Source organism: Eucyclogobius newberryi, unplaced genomic scaffold (assembly GCF_026437365.1).
Source record: "Eucyclogobius newberryi isolate DKJ021-1_F unplaced genomic scaffold, fEucNew1.0.hap1 SCAF_19, whole genome shotgun sequence".
Taxonomy (NCBI): domain Eukaryota; kingdom Metazoa; phylum Chordata; class Actinopteri; order Gobiiformes; family Gobiidae; genus Eucyclogobius; species Eucyclogobius newberryi.
In genome coordinates, this window is record NW_027315823.1 from 14,149,753 (window position 1) to 14,172,352 (window position 22,600).

General features: G+C 39.5%; 1 protein-coding gene across 2 annotated transcripts; it reads left to right on the forward strand.

Moving 5' to 3' along the window:
- The first annotated feature begins 1,716 nt into the window (after positions 1-1,716).
- LOC140365390 (proto-oncogene tyrosine-protein kinase Src-like) lies at positions 1,717-19,396 on the forward strand. Of its 2 annotated transcripts, XM_072451789.1 has the most exons (12): positions 1,717-1,999; positions 4,393-4,492; positions 6,184-6,201; positions 7,033-7,131; positions 8,058-8,161; positions 11,787-11,936; positions 12,642-12,797; positions 13,318-13,497; positions 14,075-14,151; positions 14,759-14,912; positions 15,529-15,660; positions 16,392-19,396. In XM_072451789.1, the coding sequence occupies exons 1-12, from the start codon at positions 1,726-1,728 to the stop codon at positions 16,598-16,600; spliced, it is 1,653 nt and encodes a 550-aa protein (XP_072307890.1). In that variant the 5' UTR covers positions 1,717-1,725; the 3' UTR covers positions 16,601-19,396. The 2 variants fall into 2 exon arrangements, with proteins under 2 accessions (XP_072307890.1, XP_072307891.1); XM_072451790.1 differs by lacking the exon at positions 6,184-6,201.
- Positions 19,397-22,600: the final 3,204 nt, after the last annotated feature.

Sequence of the window (22,600 nt, forward strand, 5' to 3'; positions counted from 1 at the left end):
TAGTGGCAATAAAGGCTAATCTATCTTAACCTAAATTGACTTATTGTCAAGATGCTATTGCTTTGCCCGGAATTTTCCACATTACGGTATTAAACTTTCCATGGAAACAAACAGTTGACACCGGGCCAAGTTATGGTCACATCTGAGGAAATTTTTAGCAAAATTCCAAGCAACGCAATAATAAAACATGGAGACAAGTAATGAGGCAGCATGAGCGTCACCAGGAAAGTTACATAGTGCACCTTTTTGAATGCTTTAATATTCATATTTTTGCCAATTTTGCTGGATATTAGTAAAACAATTTGACTCTACTTGGGGTGCAATCTCCCTTTCTGGTTCGAGCTCTCACACACAGCCATAAGTCAAGACACTTCATAGCCTCTTTACTTTATTGATTCAGAGAGGACTTTGGCAAATGGAACGATTTTCTGTTTTATTTCGACACAACTTGCAATCGAATGCATTTATTTTTCATCCCTCTGCAGCTTCTCTTCAGTACAAACATTAACAGTTCAAGCACATGGTGTACTTTGTTCCTTGCAGTGTCTTCTTTGACTTTCTCGTAATGGGGAAGTGGTGATGATTACCTGCAGAAGGGGCTTTTGTCCTTGCCCCGACACCAGAGTACATTTTCCACACGTGCTTTGTCTAAGGACTTGTTTCTGTTATGGATTGGATCAACATTAGGCAGCAGTGACCTTGTGTATGCGTGTGTATGCGTGTATGTGTGTATGTATGTGTGGACAGCCTGTTTGCCGCTAACTAAACCTTGACTGGCTCCAGAGGCTGTGAGGAGACACTGTTGACTCCTGGAGGAGTCAACAATTGTACCGATTTGCGACTTCTGTTTTTATTAACAATTTATTTGGGTGCATTCGCTGTACACTTTTGATTCTAAAAAGGATTTGTTTCCCCGGCTGGTTTGGGTAATTGTGAATGTACAATCGAACTCTGATCCGGACCAAAGAAGCGAACTCTGGTCCGGTTGGAAAGGTCTGTCTCAGTCTGAATTGTGAACACAAACCTTTACTACATTAAGATGTCAAGATTATTTTGTTATGCCATAATCACAATTATTCAGGTCACTATGGAATTGTATGGACTAAAATAATGGCCTACTGTTATGATTTTAAAAGAAAAATGAAATTGTTTAAATTTGATTTATACTTAAATTAAAGCTGGATAACCAACTTTTTTCCCCATAAATGATTTTAAGGAAATCCCCAGATAGTGCACTATAAAAGCAGAACTTTAAATCAAATATCTGTCTATTGCAAACTTGAAAAGGAAGAGGAAGGAAGCCGTGTGAGTCACTAAATGATGCTTTGGGATGAGTGCTGATTGGCTGCGTGATGGTGGTCCATTTATACACTTGAATACTAACAATGTTTGAAAATCGGGTATCAACTTTATTGTTTAGTTTCATTTCATTAAGATGGACACATACTTGAGGAATGTTAATATATTAGACAAGAAAATAAAATTAAGCATTTCACTGTAGTTTGATTATGGTGATTATGTTAATAATTGTGACTTATCATTTCTTTTCACAATAATCATAACGCATAAGATTTAATACAGTGACATCCCTACCGCTCATAACCTACATCTAATCCACTTCCACTTCTATCTTAAAATCCGATAATGTAAAAGTAAAAAATGTACATTTCCCATGTTAAAGAATGTAATGTAAAGTTGTTGCCCTCTCCTGTCCCAGGTCTGCTCATGGGGGCGGGCAAGAGCAAGCCGAAGGAGCCTGGGCAGAGGTCCATGAGCCTGGACGGCACCATCGGCACCGGCTCGGACAGCGGACACTTCCACCACCTGGGCCCAGCCAAGCAGACGCAGACCCCCAACCGGAGCCCTGCGGTGGGCACGGGGCGGCGGGGACACCAGGGGCAGAACCAGCATGTGCCCACCAACACCCCGGAGCTGGCCCTGTTCGGAGGAGTGGACCACACGGGCACCATCACATCACCACACCGGGGGCCGCTGGCAGGTGAGGGCTCAGTGAAGTCAGGGAGGGTCGTCATCTCATCGTCATATCATGCACGTGTTTTACAGCCTCATCCATATGTCTTGTTTAGTCAGTAATCTGCAGACAAAACTCAGATGTAAAACGTCCAAAGAGTTTTGTTAAAACCATTTTATGATCCGCAATGCGCTTGAGCTTGATGTTCCGCAAAGCCCCTCGCTCTAATATGCGTTGGCCTTCACAATGCAAAGTTTCCCAGGATCTCGATTTAGCTTTTTTGATTTCCTCTGTGCTTGACCTTGTGATTCAAAAGTATAATTCAGGTACAATAAAAATAAAGCATTTGATTATGTTTGGTTGGTCAGTTGTTCAGTTCCTCACATAGGAGACCCTTTACCTCTGGACCTGAAGCCTTGCCCGGAGCATGGAGAGGCAGGCTGCCATTAACCCCAACTGTGCCCAAGCTCTCGGAGGCTTTAGCAGGAGCCAGTCGAAGTGGCTTCTTTATTACCCTGCATCATAGACAGTTATGGTCTATGGCCTGCACCAAAGAATAAATTCTGAGCACCTGCATTTTTTTGCCATTAGCTGCAGTCCAATCCTACGCATGGTCAGACTTGTTTACACTGAGTATGGCCCACCTGTTTTAATTATCCTCAACTTTCGGCTTTCCTTGGAAGACTTGTTACATTTCATTTGACACAATTTACCGTTGGGCCGTTTAAATATTCATGACAGGGGGTATCTACGGTATTCTTAATTAAAAGCTGTTTATCCACTGTCAGTGTAAGTTAAGGTGTGTCCAGGATTCTCTCCTCATTAGGTGGTAATACGTCTGGACAGGGCAGATGGCTGGCTTCACTTAACTCAGAAAATACGATGGCTGCAGGTGTTTGGGGAACCACAATCAATATTTAGTGTGAGTTAAATCAGGTTTGCATGCTTCATTACAGAAAGGTGAGGACAAGGAAAGCTGTAGAAATGCTTTCGATATTGCTCTGTCCTTCACGGAAGGGAATGTGCTGGGCCTGGTTTGAATGTTAATGTTATAGGAGCTGGTAAAAAGATAGTTTGAATGTGTGAAAGATGCACAGATGGCCCTAGAGCCAAGGTGATCAAGCCCTTTTCTCTTGTGCCCTTTAAGTGCCCTCGTGGTCAACATGTTTTATGAGGTTTTCTATTTTTCTCATGATGATCGCATGTAAAGTACTGTTTTATAAACTGTCAGCTTCCTCGAGTCCACCTGTTCAGTCTGTAGAGATGGATAGTAGAAGGCCATAGGTTTGTGCTTAGGGTGCACGACAACAGGAGGGATCCATGTGCAGGGTAAATCTGTGTAATCATTAGCATATACAATGTGAAATCAAAGGGTGATGTTCTACACCACATAAGCTTTTTACCAGTTTTTATATTTTGACAAGCCGATTTGTTATGAGCAAAGCAGTTGATGAAATGGCCTAAAAGGCCTGCGCCTGTAGAGTAAAGAGCACAAGAAACATTGGTGATGCTCAGAAAACTGTTGAATTTTCCTAAAGGTGACAGAACACATAAGCCATTGTGTCTGGACAAACATTTTAGATTTAACTGTTGACTGAAGGTTCTGGTCCTGGTTTAGGCCTAGTTTTGATGTGTGTGAACACAAGTCTATAAATGGCCTTTTTGAGCTTATAACTGTTATAATGCTGGTTTTCCATCCAAAACATACAACGATACTGGAGCTGCTTTGCCTCAGTCTCTATCTTGCACATTCAGTTTGTCTCAAAACCCTCTGTGTCACCTTCTGATGTCACAAAGTGGTTGCTTGGGAGCCAGAATACACGCTTCAATTCTTTACAAAGAGTGAGTCTGGTCACCACATCCTCCGTCGCGCCTTGAGTGAAACTCAGACAGCACTGTGCAATCAGATTTGTTTATTTCTGTGACGCATGTAAAATAATGGATAAATCTAACATTTAGAATAAAATCACACTTAAGAAATCTGCTGTTTTTTAGTAATCGTGTAATAGTTTTTCCTAAGCAGCCATGTTTGTTTGATATGGACGAACCAAGTGTCCCTGATTGGTTAATCCACCTGTCAATCATGTCCAACTGAACTCTGAGAGATGAAACAAGTGACCAGACTCTTATTGATCTGTAGACAAAATACAGAGGTATCAGTATTGCTCCTTTTGCTGCAATCTTTCTGATAATTCCCGCCTTCAAATTTCCTTTACTCTGGCTAATGGCTAATGGCTAATGGCAAGCAGTTATTGTTGTAGCCTTTTCAACATACTCCATAAATTAAGTTTTACATGGCCAGAGACTTATTTGTTTTCCAATACATTAAGTTCTGCAACATGGGATACTGATGCTAATGTACTGTAAATAATGCTATAGAACCGTAATGCTAACAACTCTTCCCATGTGCTTTGTTGCAGGTGGTGTGACTACGTTCGTGGCCCTGTACGACTACGAATCGCGCACGGCCTCCGATCTGACATTTAGGAAAGGCGACCGGCTGCAGATTGTCAACAACACGTAAGCTAGCTCTTTCTCGTGACATTCACAAATAGTATGCTAGCAAGCCAATTTAGCATCAACAACATGTGTGAGTAAGTGAAGGAGGGAGCCCCAGACGTGAAAAGCCTCCATCTGTCGCATTACGCAGCGTCTGCTATGATCTCCTCCATTTAGCTCCATTTAGCTCCATTTGTCATCATAGTCTTTACACCGATTACGCCAACACCCAAATTACCTCCCTCGCACTTGATATGAAAACAACTTAAGATTCCAAAAAGCTAAAGAGACGGTATAATTTTTGGCTTGATTTCAAAAAGAGTTAAAAAGTATGCTTATATTCAGAACAGTGGGGATTTTATGCGTGTTTTTCTATGATCTTTTTCCATATCTTCAGCCATAATGTCTGCTGCTGTTCATATTGTGTGGAGCCAAGCAGTTGGGGCCGCTAATGTGATGTAAGGTGTAGGGGATTTAGAAGTATTGTATATGCATTAGATCTATAGTGGGTCTCACTTTTCACACCAAATGGCACTAGAACCGATGTAAACTGGGGCTAAACTGGGGCTAAACTGGGGCTAAACTGGGGCTAAAATAGGACTACATTATTGCTATTGAAGGACCAACTCAAAAGAAGGGAAAAATGTGGATACAATTGACTCAGCAAAAAGCAAAACTAGAACAGAAGAAGAGTGCACGTACCACCAAAACAGGCTTGCGTATCACAAATGGTACATGTACCACAGTTTGAGAATCATGACTTGATGGAAATTTATGTCAAACAAAAATGCATAGGCTACGAGTACTGAATGATTGCTTTATTTCACCTGGGGGATAAAAATGCTCCAAACATTGTAATTACTTTTCATAATTAATTTATGATTAATTCATTAATTATTTTAATTTATTTGTATATAGTAATTTGTTCATGCCTGCAATGTATGTGCATGAGTACTATAGGCTATGTGATAAATATTTTTCTGCAGCATGATTGCCGAAAATGCCAATGCGTTTTAGACCATTTCCATGGAGACACCAGGCCAAGTTACAGATCAGATCTGTGGAAAAGTGATCCCACCTACAGCAAGAATATGAATAGAGTTAATTTACAAGAACAAATTTGTCACAAAATTTGTCACTATGTTTTTGTTATACCATTTTTACATGGATTATAACAGTAGAGTTGAAATGATTTGTTCAAGAAGGGATGGAATCATATTTTTATTGCACAACAAATAAATTTGGCTTTTGAAAACGCTGCTAGACAACGAGTAAACTGTAAGTCTTGTTTTTTTCTTTGTAAATTTTTTCCCAAGAGATATACCTGAAATTAAATATTCCAGACAAAACAATAACATCTCCATATAGGGACAAATCTTAACTGAGAAGTTGCTGTAAATAGATGCTGCATCCTGATTTATTCGATGCTAAAATGGTCCTTTGCTTGGGCATAGGAATATTTATGTGCCTAGAGCAGCACTGAATCATCCTTTCAAATATCCCCTCATTGATTAGCGTAGCGTGTGCCTGTGGTCCCTGTTGCCTGGCCCCACACCGCAGCGCTCCTGTCTCCCAGTGCTATGCTCCTGTTTGGTTTTGTTAATGCTTGCTGCTGCCGCCGCGGTGTTTTGATGTGTGGCTCTGTCTGTCTCTCCTCTCTTCTTCTTCTTCTTCTTCTTCCTCCTCCTGCTCCATGGTTTGGTATCTCTCAGGAAAAAGTACTGCTTCAGGTCAGTAACACTCACACAAAAAAAAAAAGCCTAACGCACAACTTTTTGTTTACAGGCTGTTTTTCTTATCTCACGAAATATAGCGGTGAATAAATATCGGCGCGGTGAAACAAAGGGTTGTGTTTGCCTTTCCATCTCCTCCTGAGTACTTCTTGTCCTCGTGTGCACTTTAGATGTAGCATAACTTTCCTGTCTGCATGTGTTGGGGTTTTGAAACTTTCCTACAGGCATTTAGGTGGCATGCTAAGTTGAGAAAATGGATATTGTAACAAGTTCGCTACGCTGGATAAATGACATTAAAATATATATGATTAAGTCTTTTAAAGTACAGATACAATTGTATTATTTGCATTTAAGTAAAGTTAAACTATAAATGGTCAAATACATTAAAAAAAAAGTTATTTATGTTTTACAAATGATGTAACGGTGATGTGATGGACAAAACTACAACACATTTCAAAGAATAAATAAACTTTCAAGAATAAAGCTAAACTATAACATTACATTTGTTGATTGAAGTTGTTTTGGACTTAGCATTTTTTGGTCAATCTATAAAACTAACATTGATCAAATGTGGAGAACATCAATTATTCAATCGTAGCTGTAAGTATTGGCTGTCTAAAGCCAAAATTGCGTTGTGGGTCTTCTGAGTCATCACATAACCAGTGAAAACAAATCGAACCGCTGTATATTAATAAATGACGGTATCCAAAACGGTAGACTTCTGTGTTGATCTGTTATTTTTGGATTGGGAGTCTTTGAAGTGTATTTTTAGCCGACGTTACGCACGAGCCGTATGACTTTGTTTAAATATTTGTGTTCCCGTCACAGAGAAGGCGACTGGTGGCTGGCCCGCTCCCTCACGTCCGGACAGAGTGGATACATCCCCAGCAACTACGTGGCCCCATCTGACTCCATACAAGCCGAAGAGTAGACCATTTCATTTTCTACTACAGACACGCACACACAATTCACTGGTTTGCATTAGTTTGGATCATAGAGTAGTCCTGGTTTAGCCCTGGTTTAGTCCTAGTTTAGTCCTGGCTTAGTGTTGGTTCAGACCTTGGTTAAAGTGCCTATGACAGGCTTTTATGATTTTCTAATTTTGACTTTATTTGGTGTAGTTATACCTGTTGTACGTATAAATTATCGTTTTAGACCAATCGAGTAGGTGTTTGTTGAGAAAACGTTGAAAAATCTGTAGAAAATGATAGGAAGTGACATCACACACACTAGGGAAGTTTATGCATAATTTATACAAACAACTTTTTTGACTCTCTAAACATTATTTCAACCAAATCAAATAAAACAAATTGTCACATTAGATTAGTTTTGGGGTAATGACCTATTGTGATATAATCAATTACAAACAGGAAGTGAAATTATGAACCTTAAAAATGTGCAATTCTGTGACAACATTTTTATATTTTTTTTCTAAATTCTAAGTATATTTATCTTAACTGCATTTTAGTTCAAGGAGTCGTCTAAACCTGGACTAGACCAGGGCTAAACCAAGTCTACATGAGCATTAAACTGGGATCAAACTGGGATCAAACCATCAAGCCCTAGAACGGGTTAAGACTTGGTTCATTCCCGGCTTAGTCTGGTTTTTATCTGGTTTAGATCTGATTTTACTCCTAGTCTTTGTATTTCCCTGGTATAGACCTTCTGTGGCCCAGATTTAGCCTTACTTTAGTCTTGATTCAAACTGTATTTTGGCCCACTTGGATCTACCCCAATCATAAAACCAAATATTAAAAAACATCTCAGGCTTTTGCCCGTTTTAAGTGGTACAAGAGCACTTCAGGGCTAAATGCCGGCTTTGAGCTCAACAGTCGCTCGTTTCTCATTGGCAGGTGGTACTTTGGGAAGATCACTCGACGGGACTCGGAGCGACTGCTCTTGAACCTACAGAACAGAAGAGGGACTTTCCTGGTCAGGGAGAGCGAGACGACTAAAGGTAACCCCGACCGGAGTTCAGACACCACAGCATACTTTTGATATGCAGCGTCGAGAGCTGTTTAAAAAGGACAATTCGTTTGCTGATTCTGTGGTGAGGTTGAACCAAAAAAGCTTTAGAATGGAAATTGATAAATAGAAATGATAAGATTCAGCACGATATTGAAGACAATGGACTTTTATTAGTAATAAACAGCAACAGTTTGTCAAAGGGAACAAGACTATGAATATATAGGGATGCATTTGGAAGGATATCTGGCACAATATCCTGTTAAAGTGCCCGTCTATGTTGTTTAAGAGTCTGTGTATAGACTGATTCACGTGTTAATTTGGCATGTTTTAATTCACCCGATGCCCCCCCCTTTTCTGTATTTATCCAAGCTTCGGAATGGTACTAACAATTTTTCTTCATAACTATTGCACTGGATAATTTATTTTTACACCATTGTCTAAAAACATGTAAAGGCATTGGACTTCATATTAACAAGTTCAAAATCAGTTTGCCCTCTGATGTGTGAGTGGAGGAAGTGATGCAACTACCCACAATCCCTTGAGCGTACTCTGAGCAAAAGTGCTTTAAACTAAGTGTCTCTTAAGGGAGAGGATAAGAAAAAGGGAGAATCTGCTAATTAAGTTGTTAGCTGTTTTTGACACACGCCCTTGGCACATTTTTGTTTTTGGGCTTGTCCTCTTGAACAAAAACATCATCTTAACTTGTAATGACTCTGCGGGGAACAAAAAGAACACCGCGGAAAAAAATCTACTTTAAATTATTGGGATTAATAATATTTAGTAAATTTTACTGATTTAAAAATTTCTTTTGTCAAGCAAAATTATCTGACATTTTTGTCTGAATTTAAAGGCGGTATGGACGATTTTTCGGCGATTTGAGAACGCAGGCGGAAGTGCGCGTGCGCATGCGCACTCCCCGGTGCGGACCGATACAACACACACGTGCGTTTGTTTTTTAGCGCAACGGATCGCATCACATCTCTCGTCTCCCGTAGATTTCTGTCCACTTCTGCGTCAGCTCGAACAGTCTTTCTCCGTCTTCATTTTGCCCCGTACACTGAGGGAACTATATTATGATAGATCCATGCGCTTAGGCACGCGGAAACGTGGGGACGAGCCTGACGCGGCTGCAGGTGAGCGGTAGGTGCGTTTTATGATTGATACGTGGCAGGACAAATGATTTATCCACGCCACGAGGAAATATGATAAAAAATTTGCTGAAAAAAATCGTCCATACCACCTTTAAGTAAACTTTAGTCAATTAGTTTTGGCTTATATGTAAATCTAATGGATACATATTTTTGCACTGTAAACTGACTTAATTTATCTTTTTGTCAAGATATATAAGCCAACGATTTAGTTTGATTTATTATTATCATTATAATTATCAGTACTACTACTATTATTCTCTTTACAAAATAATAGTAGTTGTATTATCAGTAATACTACTACTATTATTCTCTTTACAAAATAATAATAGTAGTATTACAATTTTATCAGTACATTTGAGCTTGATATGTGAACCTAAACTATAAATCTCTATTCTCCAAACTATTTCAATCAAATTTGATATTCTTCCCTTTTGTATGTGGATTGATCCTTCTATTGGTTTCACATTAGTTTATTTTTGCTCTTACAACAATAGTTTCTGCTTTTGATCAAAATGTTATCGTGTGCCTCCTTTTCCTTTTCCTTTTTGAAAACAACTCTGTGGAGGACGGGGGTGAGTAACTGGGTCGAGTTGGTGGGGTGCCGTCTCCCCGTGGCTCCGGAGAAAGAAAGTGGGAGAAGAGGGCGGAGCTCTGGCATGAGGTCAGCGGGGCCCTAGGGTGCCATCTGCAATAGATATGAGGGATGAGCCGACCAGGGAGACTGTACGTGTCAATGTGATCTGTGGATCTTGGGAGAGCACCCGTTTGACCCATTTCAACTCCGGCAGTAAAAAGGGGCTTCAGTTTGGCTAATGCATAAGTTATAGTTCACTGTGAGTGTGAATAATTGCTTTGTGCGGCTCAACAACATGAGAAGAAAGTGAAAGAGAATTTAAAAACTTTGAAGAAATGCATCAGTGCAGTTCTTTAAATTGTATGAAATGTGCACTGCTCTGAATGTCAAGAATGTCCTTTGTTGCTTAAATGTCTTGGGTCTTGTCTTATCCAGAGCTTGAGTCGCGTTTGCGGTTAAGAGTACCTAGCTGAGGGGTGGGGCTTGCGTGTTTGCAAAGGAGAACATGCAAACTTCACACGGAAAGCTTTTATGAGGTCCGCAATAAAACCTAGGACCATCAGGATATGAATGTTGTTGGTTTTTATTGCTCACTAGTCGGCGTAGAATGGTTCAAAATGACTAATCAGCTTTTGCACTTTAAAAATTTAGTCATAAATGTATTCATTTCATTTGGCAACTTAATAAAAAATCTGGATAAATCATGGATAATCATAAAAACATGGTTGATAGCGTAAAGGAGTAGGCAGATATCTTGTATAACTGACAATCATGTTTTTCTTTGTTATCCGTCTATTTTTGTATCTTTTAATTTATCATGAAAAGATGGGGAAACAAAAAAGAAAACTATACAACAATTATGTCAAATCACACTAGCCAAGATCACTATTGCGAGTATTTACTTGCCAAAATGGATAAGTACAAGCATTAGGCTCGTTTATGCAAAGTTGTATTTTAATTGATTCATACAATTCATACAAAGCTTGCTAAATCCTGTATTGCAACTGAGGCTCGAGTGCTCAGAAAATCCCTGTTTTCACTTACCTTCCTGTACTTAGTTGTGATTTAATTGAAAAATGATGACTGAGTTTCACGTGTAGGTTCTATAATGTCACGTGGCTACTTTTCAAAAATAAAACCATCTCAATTACAATCTGCTGCTTGTTAACGGTGAAGTGAAGCTAGTGTAAATTCAGCCTGGAAGACCGAACACCTCCCCATCTCCTCCTCTGCGTCCCTTACATCGTCCTCATCGTCCTCTCTCCCCTCTTCATCACATCTACCACCACCAGTCTCCAGGCCCCGGGGGGGACGTCTAATACAATTTATATTATGGAGCGCCCATAATCGCAAAGTCTTCTGCCGGGGTCGGAGCGCAAAATAAATAACCCACGTAATAAAGCTTGCTAAATGCTTCTTTCTGTTTTTGTCTGAGTCTCCAGGGTGAAATGTCATTATGAAGAGGCGGGGCTTAGCAGTTCTGCAGTTTTGAACAGGAAGTCGATGACCCGTTTCCATTACCAAGCCGTTTTAGATCCATATTTCAGTTTACAGTCGACACTTACTATGATCTACTTATGGTATAGTTCAGAATGTGGAGGAAAAATAGCATTACATGTTTAAATCAAACCCCCATTTGTTGGCAACCCCCCTCTCACTTTCCCCATCACCTGTTTGGTCTGCATCACCACTTTTCCCCCTCAGAGCAGGTCGCCTCGTCGCGGTATCATTTACCGGGGTCACTGGGGCTTTCTTTCCCCCCCCCCCAGCTGTCTGTGTCGGGACGTCCCCCACGGAGCAGCTGTCGCCTGTGGGATGAGCCCTGCTTTACGTCCCCCCTCTCTCGCTGACCCCCTGTCCCATGTGTGTTTTTTCTTCTCTTCTTCCAGGGGCGTACTGTCTCTCCGTGCTGGACTACGACAACACCAAAGGCCTAAACGTCAAACACTATAAGATCAGGAAGCTGGACAGCGGGGGGTTCTACATCACCTCCCGTACGCAGTTCACCAGCCTGCAGCAGCTCGTCTTCCACTATCGCAGTCAGTATCGCATTTGGTTTGAAACGTTGTAGTGCCAGGCAATACATATCTAAATAACATAATTAAATAACATTTGTAACAGAATGTACATGAAAAGGTTTACCTATTTTTTCTTATAATGCTTGAAACATAATAAAAAAATTGGTTTTACTGATTTACTTTGTCAGAAGATGGCTGCTGTATTTTCCGGACTATAAATTGCACCAGCCAAAAAATGCATAATAGAGAAGAAAAAAACATATATAAGTAGCACTGGAGTATGAAATGCGGTTGCAAGTGTGAAAATAACAAATATCACATACAAGTTACTCCGGAGTAGAAGTATAAGTTGCACCCCGGCCAAAACTATGAAAAAAGGTGCAACTTATAGTCCGGAAAATACGGTAACACTATGTGATCCGAGTCTAGTTTTTGAATACATTTTGATTTGTAATGGAATTGTTTTTAAGGGCATTTTGTATGTTAAATATTACAATATGATTACCATAATATTCAACTTGGTTATTTAATATACATTTGTTTCTCATTTTGTGCAGCCCTCGTAAGGACTCTTCTATACAGATCTTGAATATTTTTTCTTCAAACTGGAACTAGAATGAATAAAACTTGTATCCGGTACTTATGGGCCTGTTTTACAACTGTGTAAAAGTTAGTTGTTTTGTTTTTTAACAGAACTCAATCTTGTCCCCGCTCCTCTTCCTCCAGAGCACTCTGACGGCCTGTGCCACGCCCTCTCAGATGTGTGCCCCGTGTCCAAACCTCAGACCCAGGGCCTGGCCCGGGACGCCTGGGAGATCCCCCGAGAGTCCCTCCGGCTCGACCTCAAGCTGGGGCAGGGCTGCTTCGGAGAGGTCTGGATGGGTAAGGACTACTGCTGCTGCTTTGTTTCTTTACATATTTAAAACTGTATTGTATCTTTGAAAAGTATATTCTTCTGTGTGTAAGTGAACACAGCCCATATTTTTACATACACAGGCCCACCACAGCAATTACTATATCGAGCTATTGGCGGATAAATAATCCTTGGACTCGTAGGGAATTTTTCAATATTTTTTGTTGTAGGATAAGATTTGAGCTGAAGTAATTATCACCGTCCCTGTTTTTTATAAAGGTTTTAATTAGATTTTCCTGCTTCAGAGTTGGTGTGTTAGTTTCAATATCATACTTTATTGTAATGTTTTATGTAACAATAAATTGCATTTGAACATTTATCATTGTAACAGGCTTAAGTATGCACACAACTTCTTTTTATTTTGTAAGTTATTTAAGTATTGGACAAATAGAAGGAATAATAGGCTTGTGAATCCGCGTGTGCACAATATGGTAACACTTGACACATGATACTGCGTACGTGTAATAAAAAACATCTATTACTTTCCAGGTACTTGGAACGGTACGACACGAGTGGCCATTAAGACCCTGAAGCCTGGGACCATGTCTCCTGAGGCCTTCCTGCAGGAGGCACAGGTCATGAAGAAGCTCCGCCATGAGAAGCTGGTGCAGCTGTACGCAGTGGTGTCAGAGGAGCCCATCTACATCGTCACCGAGTTCATGAGCCAAGGTCAGACAAGCAGAAACTCCTCAATATGGCTCTATGTTACATGTAGTAGTAATAGTTATAGCACAAAATCAAAGAGTAGAGTTGCCCAAACAACAAAAGAAAAAATAAACAGTATTTCCCCTGTGTACTGGTCCCAGTGCATGGCAAATTTGGATTTGTATTCAAAAGTAAAAAAACAAAAAAGTCTATTTTGAACTTGAAAATGGACTAACTTGACAGTTGGTTCCGTCCCTGTCATCCATTTCCTTGACATTGCTTTTTTTATTGCTGCAGCCAAAATTAGATTCCACATATATCCATCTATTGTTTCCATTGTTGTGTTTTATGTCCTAGATACATAGTTTTTAAGTCAAATCAATGTCAATATTGAAGACAATTTGCAGGGCATACTAACAGATGCTAACATTATCAGTAAATAAATGGGTATTAGCTATACCACTATGAAAACCTAGTACAATTTTGCGTCTTTGTTTCCCTTTTTCCTTTAAAATGCAGTTTTTGTTTGTTTGTTTTTGACTTTTTTAGCATTTATAAGTGCTGTGTACAGTGGGTGCACATAATTGTCTCTGTGTTACAGGCAGCTTATTAGACTTCCTCAAAGGTGATGCTGGGAAGATGCTCCGTCTGCCTCAGTTGGTCGACATGGCGGCTCAGGTAGGAAAACCTGCACTTATCAAGCCAAACACAAACGCTGACAATTAACGTCTCTGTTATTAACATAGGCAAGGGCCAAAATGTGATGGTCATAGGTCAGAGAATCTGCAAAACTGCAGCTCTTGTGTCTCAGTCACTTTATTTTGTTAAACATTGTCTAAAAAAACAACTGTAATGATACTGTTAATCATTCTTTCTGTCCGACACCTTACACTAAAGTGGCTTCTTTTTAACTTTTAACTGGTCTATACGTTTGTCCATACACTTTCACGTTGCGTAGGTTGATCATTTCAGTGTTAAAATTAATTTCACCACACATCTAACAACCACAATTCTAGCAGCTAATGTTTTCAAGCCTTATTTAATCTGCTTCACTCCCTCCCCATCAAGAATTTAAATATGAAACACTTTTTTCTTATTTTCCATGCTCTATTTTAAATTCATGCAGCAGGACTATTTAAGCTACTTTTCAATTGCTAAAATAATGAATTCTAGTTTTAATTCATTTTAATCATATCGAAATACACAGGCGGCCGTACTATTAATGCCTGGATATGACTAAACCGTACGCCTTAATGTGACGTAAACCTCCCTGGTGCGTGTCCAGATTGCCGCCGGAATGGCCTACGTGGAGCGGATGAACTACGTGCACCGGGACCTGCGCGCCGCCAACATCCTGGTGGGGGACAGCCTGGTGTGTAAGGTGGCGGACTTCGGCCTGGCCCGGCTCATCGAGGACAACGAGTACACCGCCAGGCAGGGTGAGGCCACACTTAAATCATACTTTCTAATCATAATAACATCCTGTGGTGCCCAGTCTTTTACGGTGTTATTTTAATCAACTGGAATAAATGTCCACAGTGAGTTGCATCAGAAGGCGTCTATGTTTTGTATTTTTGAAGGGTTAAGGATGATATTGAATTCTACTTTTAAAAGATGTATTTGCTGTATTCATCTGAGGAGCCGCCCACTAACGGGCCTCTGTGGGGGAAGCAAATCCATTCATTTTAATGTAGAAGAGCTGCTTTGTCACCCACTGTTCAACAACTACAAACACAGACACAGATTTCATGAATTTGTATAAATATCCAAGAACGCAAACTGCAGCTTCAGGCTAAATGCTGTCGTGAGGCTAGTGCAGACCAATCCGTTTACTTTTCTGATTTTAAGCTGTGCGTAAAATACACATTATTCACTAGGAAACGGCTTAAGAGTGAAAAAGTTGTGTTTCTTATTGAATCAACGGAGCGTTTTCATCGATACCAGACCACACCCCCTAATATCTATATCGATAGTTTAATCAAAATCCTATACTTCCACGATAAATGTTTGTTAAAATGCTGTACTTAGTTTTTTAAGCATAATTTCTGTTTTTAGGAGCAAAGTTCCCGATCAAATGGACCGCTCCAGAGGCAGCTCTTTATGGACGCTTCACCATAAAGTCCGATGTGTGGTCGTTCGGCGTGCTCCTGACTGAACTGGCAACTAAAGGCAGAGTTCCATATCCAGGTAATGTCTTAACGGTCCACATGTCTCCTCATTTATATTTACTGCCTCTTCACATGAGGCGTAGAGTGTCCATCTCATCTATCCTCTGCCCTTTTGGGGTATCAAATCAAAAGAGTTTTGTGAAGTGGAGAAATTATCTTTACTTTCCAGAAATAAACAGTACTTTGAACGGTACATTCCTGATGCTTCAACACTAAGGATAATATGTCTCCTTTTAAGAAGTATTTTAACTATAACATAAGTAGATTTTACACTTTGTTACATACAAACGGCAATATTGAACAGGTCCATTGACTTCCTGTAACTTCCTGAACTGACTTCCGGAACAAGCCGCAGATTTTCATTTTTTTTTTTTTTTTTAGCAGAGGCTTTATTAGACAGATCAGTGTGAAATAGGGATGAGACTGGGGAAGGACATCGCAGCAAACTGTTGAGAGCCTGAGTCAAAATACAATTACAGGGATGTGGGCGGGGCTAGGGGGCAGGTGAACATGCAGGAATCCAAATACAAGTTTAAGAAAGACAGTGATGAGGTTATAATAACACGTCCACTTTTTAACTGAGTTTAAATGGTGAAAATAAGGTGAACAAAAAGGTTTAGATTGATCTGTATCTTTATTCAATTGAGGTTACGACAGTTTGGTAAATTGAAAAAGTTGTGAAAGGAGGCAAAGCGATACTAGCAGATTGCATCGTGCACCTTTTTATAGTTCATCTCGTCTGCTCCACAGGGATGGTGAACCGTGAGGTGCTGGACCAAGTGGAGCGAGGGTACCGGATGCCCTGCCCCTCGGAGTGTCCCAGCTCCCTGCACGAGCTCATGCTGTCCTGCTGGAGGAAGGACCCGGAGGAGAGACCCACCTTCGAGTACCTACAGGGCTTCCTAGAGGACTACTTCACCTCCACCGAGCCTCAGTACCAGCCGGGGGAGAACTTGTAGACCACCGGACGCACCCATAGCTCCAATTTCCCTCAAAACTCACGTACCGGAACGATGTGCACTAACTAACCTCAGAGGACGTAAACCTGGGAGAAAACTGAATTTGTTATGGGGATCCTCTCTGTGCCATACAAAACGACAAACATTTTGGCATTTAATGAAGCGCCGCCATCTTGTCCAGGCAGTTTGGGGACGCTGCAACGTTGTGGCTTTAAAAAAAAAATGGAAACTCGTGTTTGAAAAAAAGATTATGTTTGCAGATATATTTTTCCCAAGCAAACCAAATCAGGATGAAGAAGAGACGTGGGGCTTGCAAAATACACGTTCCATTTCCATGAAGAACTAAAACAAAACACTGCCACAATGGTACAAGCCTCTCTGAATTCTGATTTTAAGCATTTCTCAATCATTTCTTCTCAAGTGCTGCTTCTTGACTTCAAAGCGTCTCCAACTAACTGCATTATGACAACATTTCTTCAATGGCCATTGTTATTTTTGTGATTTTTATCAGGCATGACGAGCGTTCATCTAATGCTGGGTGCTTTTGAAGTCTACTATTCCCAGCCTGTAACTCTATAACAAATGCTGGATCATAAATTAAATATTTTGAGCAGGTATTCTTTGTACTGCTTTTTTTATTTTTTAACTGGGAATAACATTGAAATTAGAGGTTAGTTTGAAAGTTAACGTTGTAAACTCTAGGCCTAAAAGCATATTTTGTTTGTGTGCCATTTGCCTTTTTCTTTCTTTCTTTTTTTAAATCTTTTTTTTTTTAATCTAATTTTTTTTTTTTACAGTTGTTCATGTATATATAATCTTTTGGTATTTTGGGCTATTTCAGGCAGCAATCCAATGTCTCAAACTTAATTTGACTATTTATTGCAGGATGTTTAGCTGGTACCATTTGATAATAAATCCACCCAAAGGATCGGTTTACAAATGATTATTTTTTAAGTAATCTTAGGCCTTATGAGCAATGCTAATACTTTATGTCTAAAGATATTAAAGACATAACATTTTTTAAAGTGTTATTAGTATTAACTGAACAATTATATGGAAATTGTTGAATCTGAAGAAGTTAAGCTAAACAAAAATGCTAGCGCTTTCATATCGGCAGTCGTGACTACTTCATGAAATATTAGTTTAACAGACTTACTTTAATAGTACAAATAGACCCACTGGTTAATATTTACACATTATGCAACCAGTTTATCCCGCTGAAACTGTAAACCGTCCAAATCAGGTAACCCTAATATACTGTGTCTAGGAGCGCTGTTGTTAGCCAGTTAGCATGCTATTATGCCGTTAGCCATTGGCCGACTTTGTATTTACGCTGTGCTTTTTTTACATTCATGCGTTTTCATAAGGTGACGACTGAACCACACATCGTAAAGTTCACTCTAGAGTTTAGTTTTTGCACTCCAATCACTTATCACTGTACATAATGGTAATTTATCAAGTTTTGTTGTTTTCAATGGAAGTTTTTTTTTTTTTTGAAGCTGGGATCAACAGCTTCACAGGTTCAGGTTTCACACACAAAAACGTCAGATTTGTCACAAAAACTATCCGTGCAGCAATACATTACAGAATTTAGCCGCAAATTCTATACAATGCTAACTAATTAATAACTAATATGGATGCAAAGAGGTTTTCTGATGGGGCTTTGAAAAGATAAAGGACAAAGATAACACTGGATACTGCTTTCCAATACTGGGCTCGCTGTCAAAATACATTGCACAAGTTGCTAACCAGTTTGTGATGCTAATAGCCACACGTTAGCTAGCTGTTAAGTTTTGTCATTTCATTACTTTTAGCTACATTACTTTTTCCTGTTAAATACACAATTTGTTGTACTTTTGGACACTGGAGTTTCTTTACAAAAGGTTTAGAGAAATGTATTATTGTCATGTCACAATTTAGCTGAATGTTTTGTAATTTAGTAGCCAACTAAACTTGTGTCCAAAAAACAAAAGCACTGTCTAAATCTATTGCATTATCATGTATTTTTAATGTGTTAATGCTATACAAATATAGAATATCATATCATTAGTTCATGTTCTATACCATGTTTGTTACTTTATCCAAGCTAATCAACATCAGTTGTACCATAGTTGACTTTTTCCAATTATAACATTTATAATAAAGCATATAAGAGTTAATTTAGACTAAAACCTTTTGGATTTTTAATGATCTGCATACTGTATATTTACATATAGTTTTAAGCGACCCTATATTGGAAAGCAGTTGTTTTTTGTTTTGTTTTTCGCTGCCAAGAAGAAATTAGGGCTGTCGTAATGTTATCTTTAAACTCCGACATTTAAAATTTAGCTCTTGCAAAAAATCTATTTAAAATTTGGCTCAACACTTTATTATTTTATTTCAGAAAATGTTACTCACTTTTGTTCCTTGTTTCTTCGGGGAATGCCCTTTTTTTGTTCCACACACTGTACGTCACTGAGCTCTTGTGAAAGTGGCTTTACTCATTATAATTGAGTAATGCTGGTTTTGGTTTTCTGTGCCATTTATAAAAAAATAAAAATAAAAAAAAGACTTATTTGGTATCCTTTTTAGAGGTGTTTTTGGAAATCTATGCAGTCTCGCTCTGGCATTCCTGCAACGTTATGGCCATTTTGTTCAAAACGTCAAAACGAAATTGTTAAGAAGATGGTGTGTGTTGACGCATTTTGTAAGGACTTCTTATGTCTGTCTTTGGTTTTGGTGTAACAGGACTGAAAATGGGTATTGTGCCACTTTATGTAGATCTTTAAATGTGCAATAAATTATATTTGAACGGTGTTTTGATATGAGTGAGTGCTGGTGTGGCTCCTGTCCTTGAACTTGCCTTCTGAAGCTCAGTAAAAGCATTCATCATGTGGAGTGTTGATTCATGAGAGAGATGTTGGGGGAAGTCTGGCATGTGATGGGAATTTTAATGGAGGCTACTGTTTAATTTGGCTCCGCGCTTTAGCTCCATCTAGAGGGGACAAAGCAAACTGCAGGCATCACTGGTGTCAAAGGATGGGTTAATTCTAGGGCTGCAAATAACGTTTATGTTTTGCTATTCAATTAGTCAAGCGATTATTCTTCATTCAAATTCACTGATCAGTTGTTCAGACAGCAAAATATAGATTTGACGAAATTAAAGCTAAAGTAATGCTGCTTGGGGGCATCTTGACCAGTATACATGCAAACAAAGGAGTTTCTTCATCAGTAAAACAATAAATGTTAATGTTTTCCATGTCATTTTGGTGGAATTCTTGCTTTTCTCAGAGCCATAAAACTCTTTATTCATGTTTTGACATATGTTGTCAAGAATGTTTATTGGATTACTATATGAATTACTGATTGCCTAAATAATTGGAAAAATAAAACATGAGACACAGAAGACAGCAAATCACAAATCGAATCACAATCATATTTTTAATTTATTCAACCAAAATTGCCTAATTGTGTGCTAATATTTAATACATCTGATACACTTATAGAGTCCATTTTTATATTTTGTTTTGCTTGCTCGTGGTCTGTCACGGTCTGTATTCATACTGAAAATCAAGATCAACTCAAGATGATAAAGTGTGATAATAACATACCGATTATAAGAGAAATACAGAATATGTCACAACTCGACCAGACTCTTCAAAGTCCCAGTCCTTTCTCCTGCGCCTGGTGGTGTGATGTGGTGCCACGACACTGATCCTGCAGAGGGGAAGTCTGGCCCCTGTGGATAAGCCGTCTGTGCAGCACATGACCACTTCCTTCCTGGTACCACACTCTGACCTCTGAACTTTGACCCTGCCCCAGCCATGGCAGTGATCGTGGCGGGGCTGCAGCTTCAAAGTAGAAACCAACAAATGTTCTTTCACTTTGAGCCACTGCGACAGATGCGGATGGTCCTCAGTGAAGTCCTTCAACCTGCCATTGTCAGTCCAGGGGTTTTGTCCCTTGATGTTAGGTTTAAGGTTAGTATGAAAACCCACACAACTGGAAAAAAGAAACAATGCAAAACCATTTTACAAAATATATTCTTACGTTAGTTAGAAATATCTGCAATACAATATGTAAGCCTATACTAAATAAGTTCTTGTTACTGAAATGTATGGCTATTAAATCTAATGTTGATTGGAACAGGCTTGCGCTGTATTTCTGGCATTTCTCAATAATTTCTCAGTAATTCACCTTTAGAGCCTTTAAGGTGGCCATATAAATACAATGCAATAATAATAATGAGCAACAAATGATTATAAAACGAAGGACCACTTCAGGTACAACATGCAGGACTCTCAAATTTTTAATACAATTTAAGCCCAAATAGAATAAGGCTTCTTCTAATGCGTAAGTAAAATGAGTAGGACTAAATTTGACTAAATGTCACAAGACAGAAGACAGAAGAAGATGCAAATTGTGTTCGCCAAACCAAAAGAAAGAATAAGCCAACTTAAAGCTTAGAACTCCTCACTGAGACATCGCACCCTCAACCTGCACTGGAGGCTTTAAATGGGACAAAAAATGTGGAAAACTTTGCTAAATGTAGAGGTGTATGTTTATATTTATATAATTGTATTTAGCTCTTGTAGTGGAGTACGTACACAACTAAAATATTACTCAAGGAGGCTCAAAAATGTTGAATAAATTGACTTTGTTACTGACAGGTGTACAGCAGGTATCGCTTGAGAGTGTGACTGATAAAACTAAAGGCCACACTTCAGAGATACATTTTAGTACATTGCATATTTCACTTTTTTTTATTTTTATTACAATAGGCCTACTTTAAACCTCTGCTTATCACAACTGAACCCTGCTGTGTCACCACTAGAGGGCAGTGTTGCTCAGTTCCATGGCGCGGCAGATTGCGCTCCACCTGCCGCAGTGACCGGCCTCCTGACCGGCCTCCTGACCGGCCTCCTGACCGGCCTCCTGACCACATTAACCCGCGCCTCTCGCCCCGACACTTGGATGGATGCCTCCAGTTTAACCCCGTTTGGCTCTGGACCCGGGTTAAACGTATTCCCTCCTCCTCCTCATGGGGTTTCTACGTCACAGCGCGACTCTAATCAAACACAGATGAGATTCTATTGGTTGAAATCAGAGCCGCGAGGAGCCAATCAGCAGCCCACGTTTGCTCTCTAATCAAGAGAGGGCGTTTAAATTACTAAATCAATGATAACAACATAAATAAAATAGATTGGATTTATCTGTGTCTGTTTAAGCACCTTTTGTGACACCCAGAGTGTTTTACAGTGCATTATTCATTAACCCCATCCTCAGCTGTGGTAAGCTATTAAGGTTAAATGTTAGCTACTTGTTTTTCCTCCCATCTTCAGATTTTGAGCCAGTCTTGGGTTTTGGTCACGACCGTAGCAGTAGAATTTTACCAATTGCGCATGTTTTTGAACTCAAAGGGGAAACCAGAGCCTGGAGGAAACCCACCCAGACATGGGGAGGAACATAACTCCGCACTGAAAGGCACGGCACACGGTTGAACCCAGAACCTTCTTGCTGTGAAGCTTGAGCGCTCGCCACCATGCCAAGTGTAGCAACTGCAGCCACTGCAAATGTGAGCTTTACTATTTTACAAATGTTATTTGGGCCCCGGCTTTGATTGTTGGCTCAGTCTGTGACATCCATTTTGTGTTATGGCCACTTTTCCTTCTTCCAAATGTGTGTTCCAAAAGTATCCATCTATTGTTTCCATTGCAGTTTAATGTCCCAGATACATAGCTTAAAAATAAAGTGAAATGTTTATTTTGTAATAATTCTACATTGCTTTATTCATCTCAGTCTAATATTTATGAACATTCAGACAATCCCAAAACACATGATGATGATGTGTCTCCAGCAGCCACAATTCCTCCAACAGCAAGTATCTCCTCCTGAATAATGAGCGCTTTGCCATGGTATCTCCATATCCATTGAGATGTGTGTTTGTTTTTAGAGGTCCACTATGTAACTTGGTTCACCACCACTTTGCCTCTGGGATGTTTTGGCTTTTGTCTTGAATGT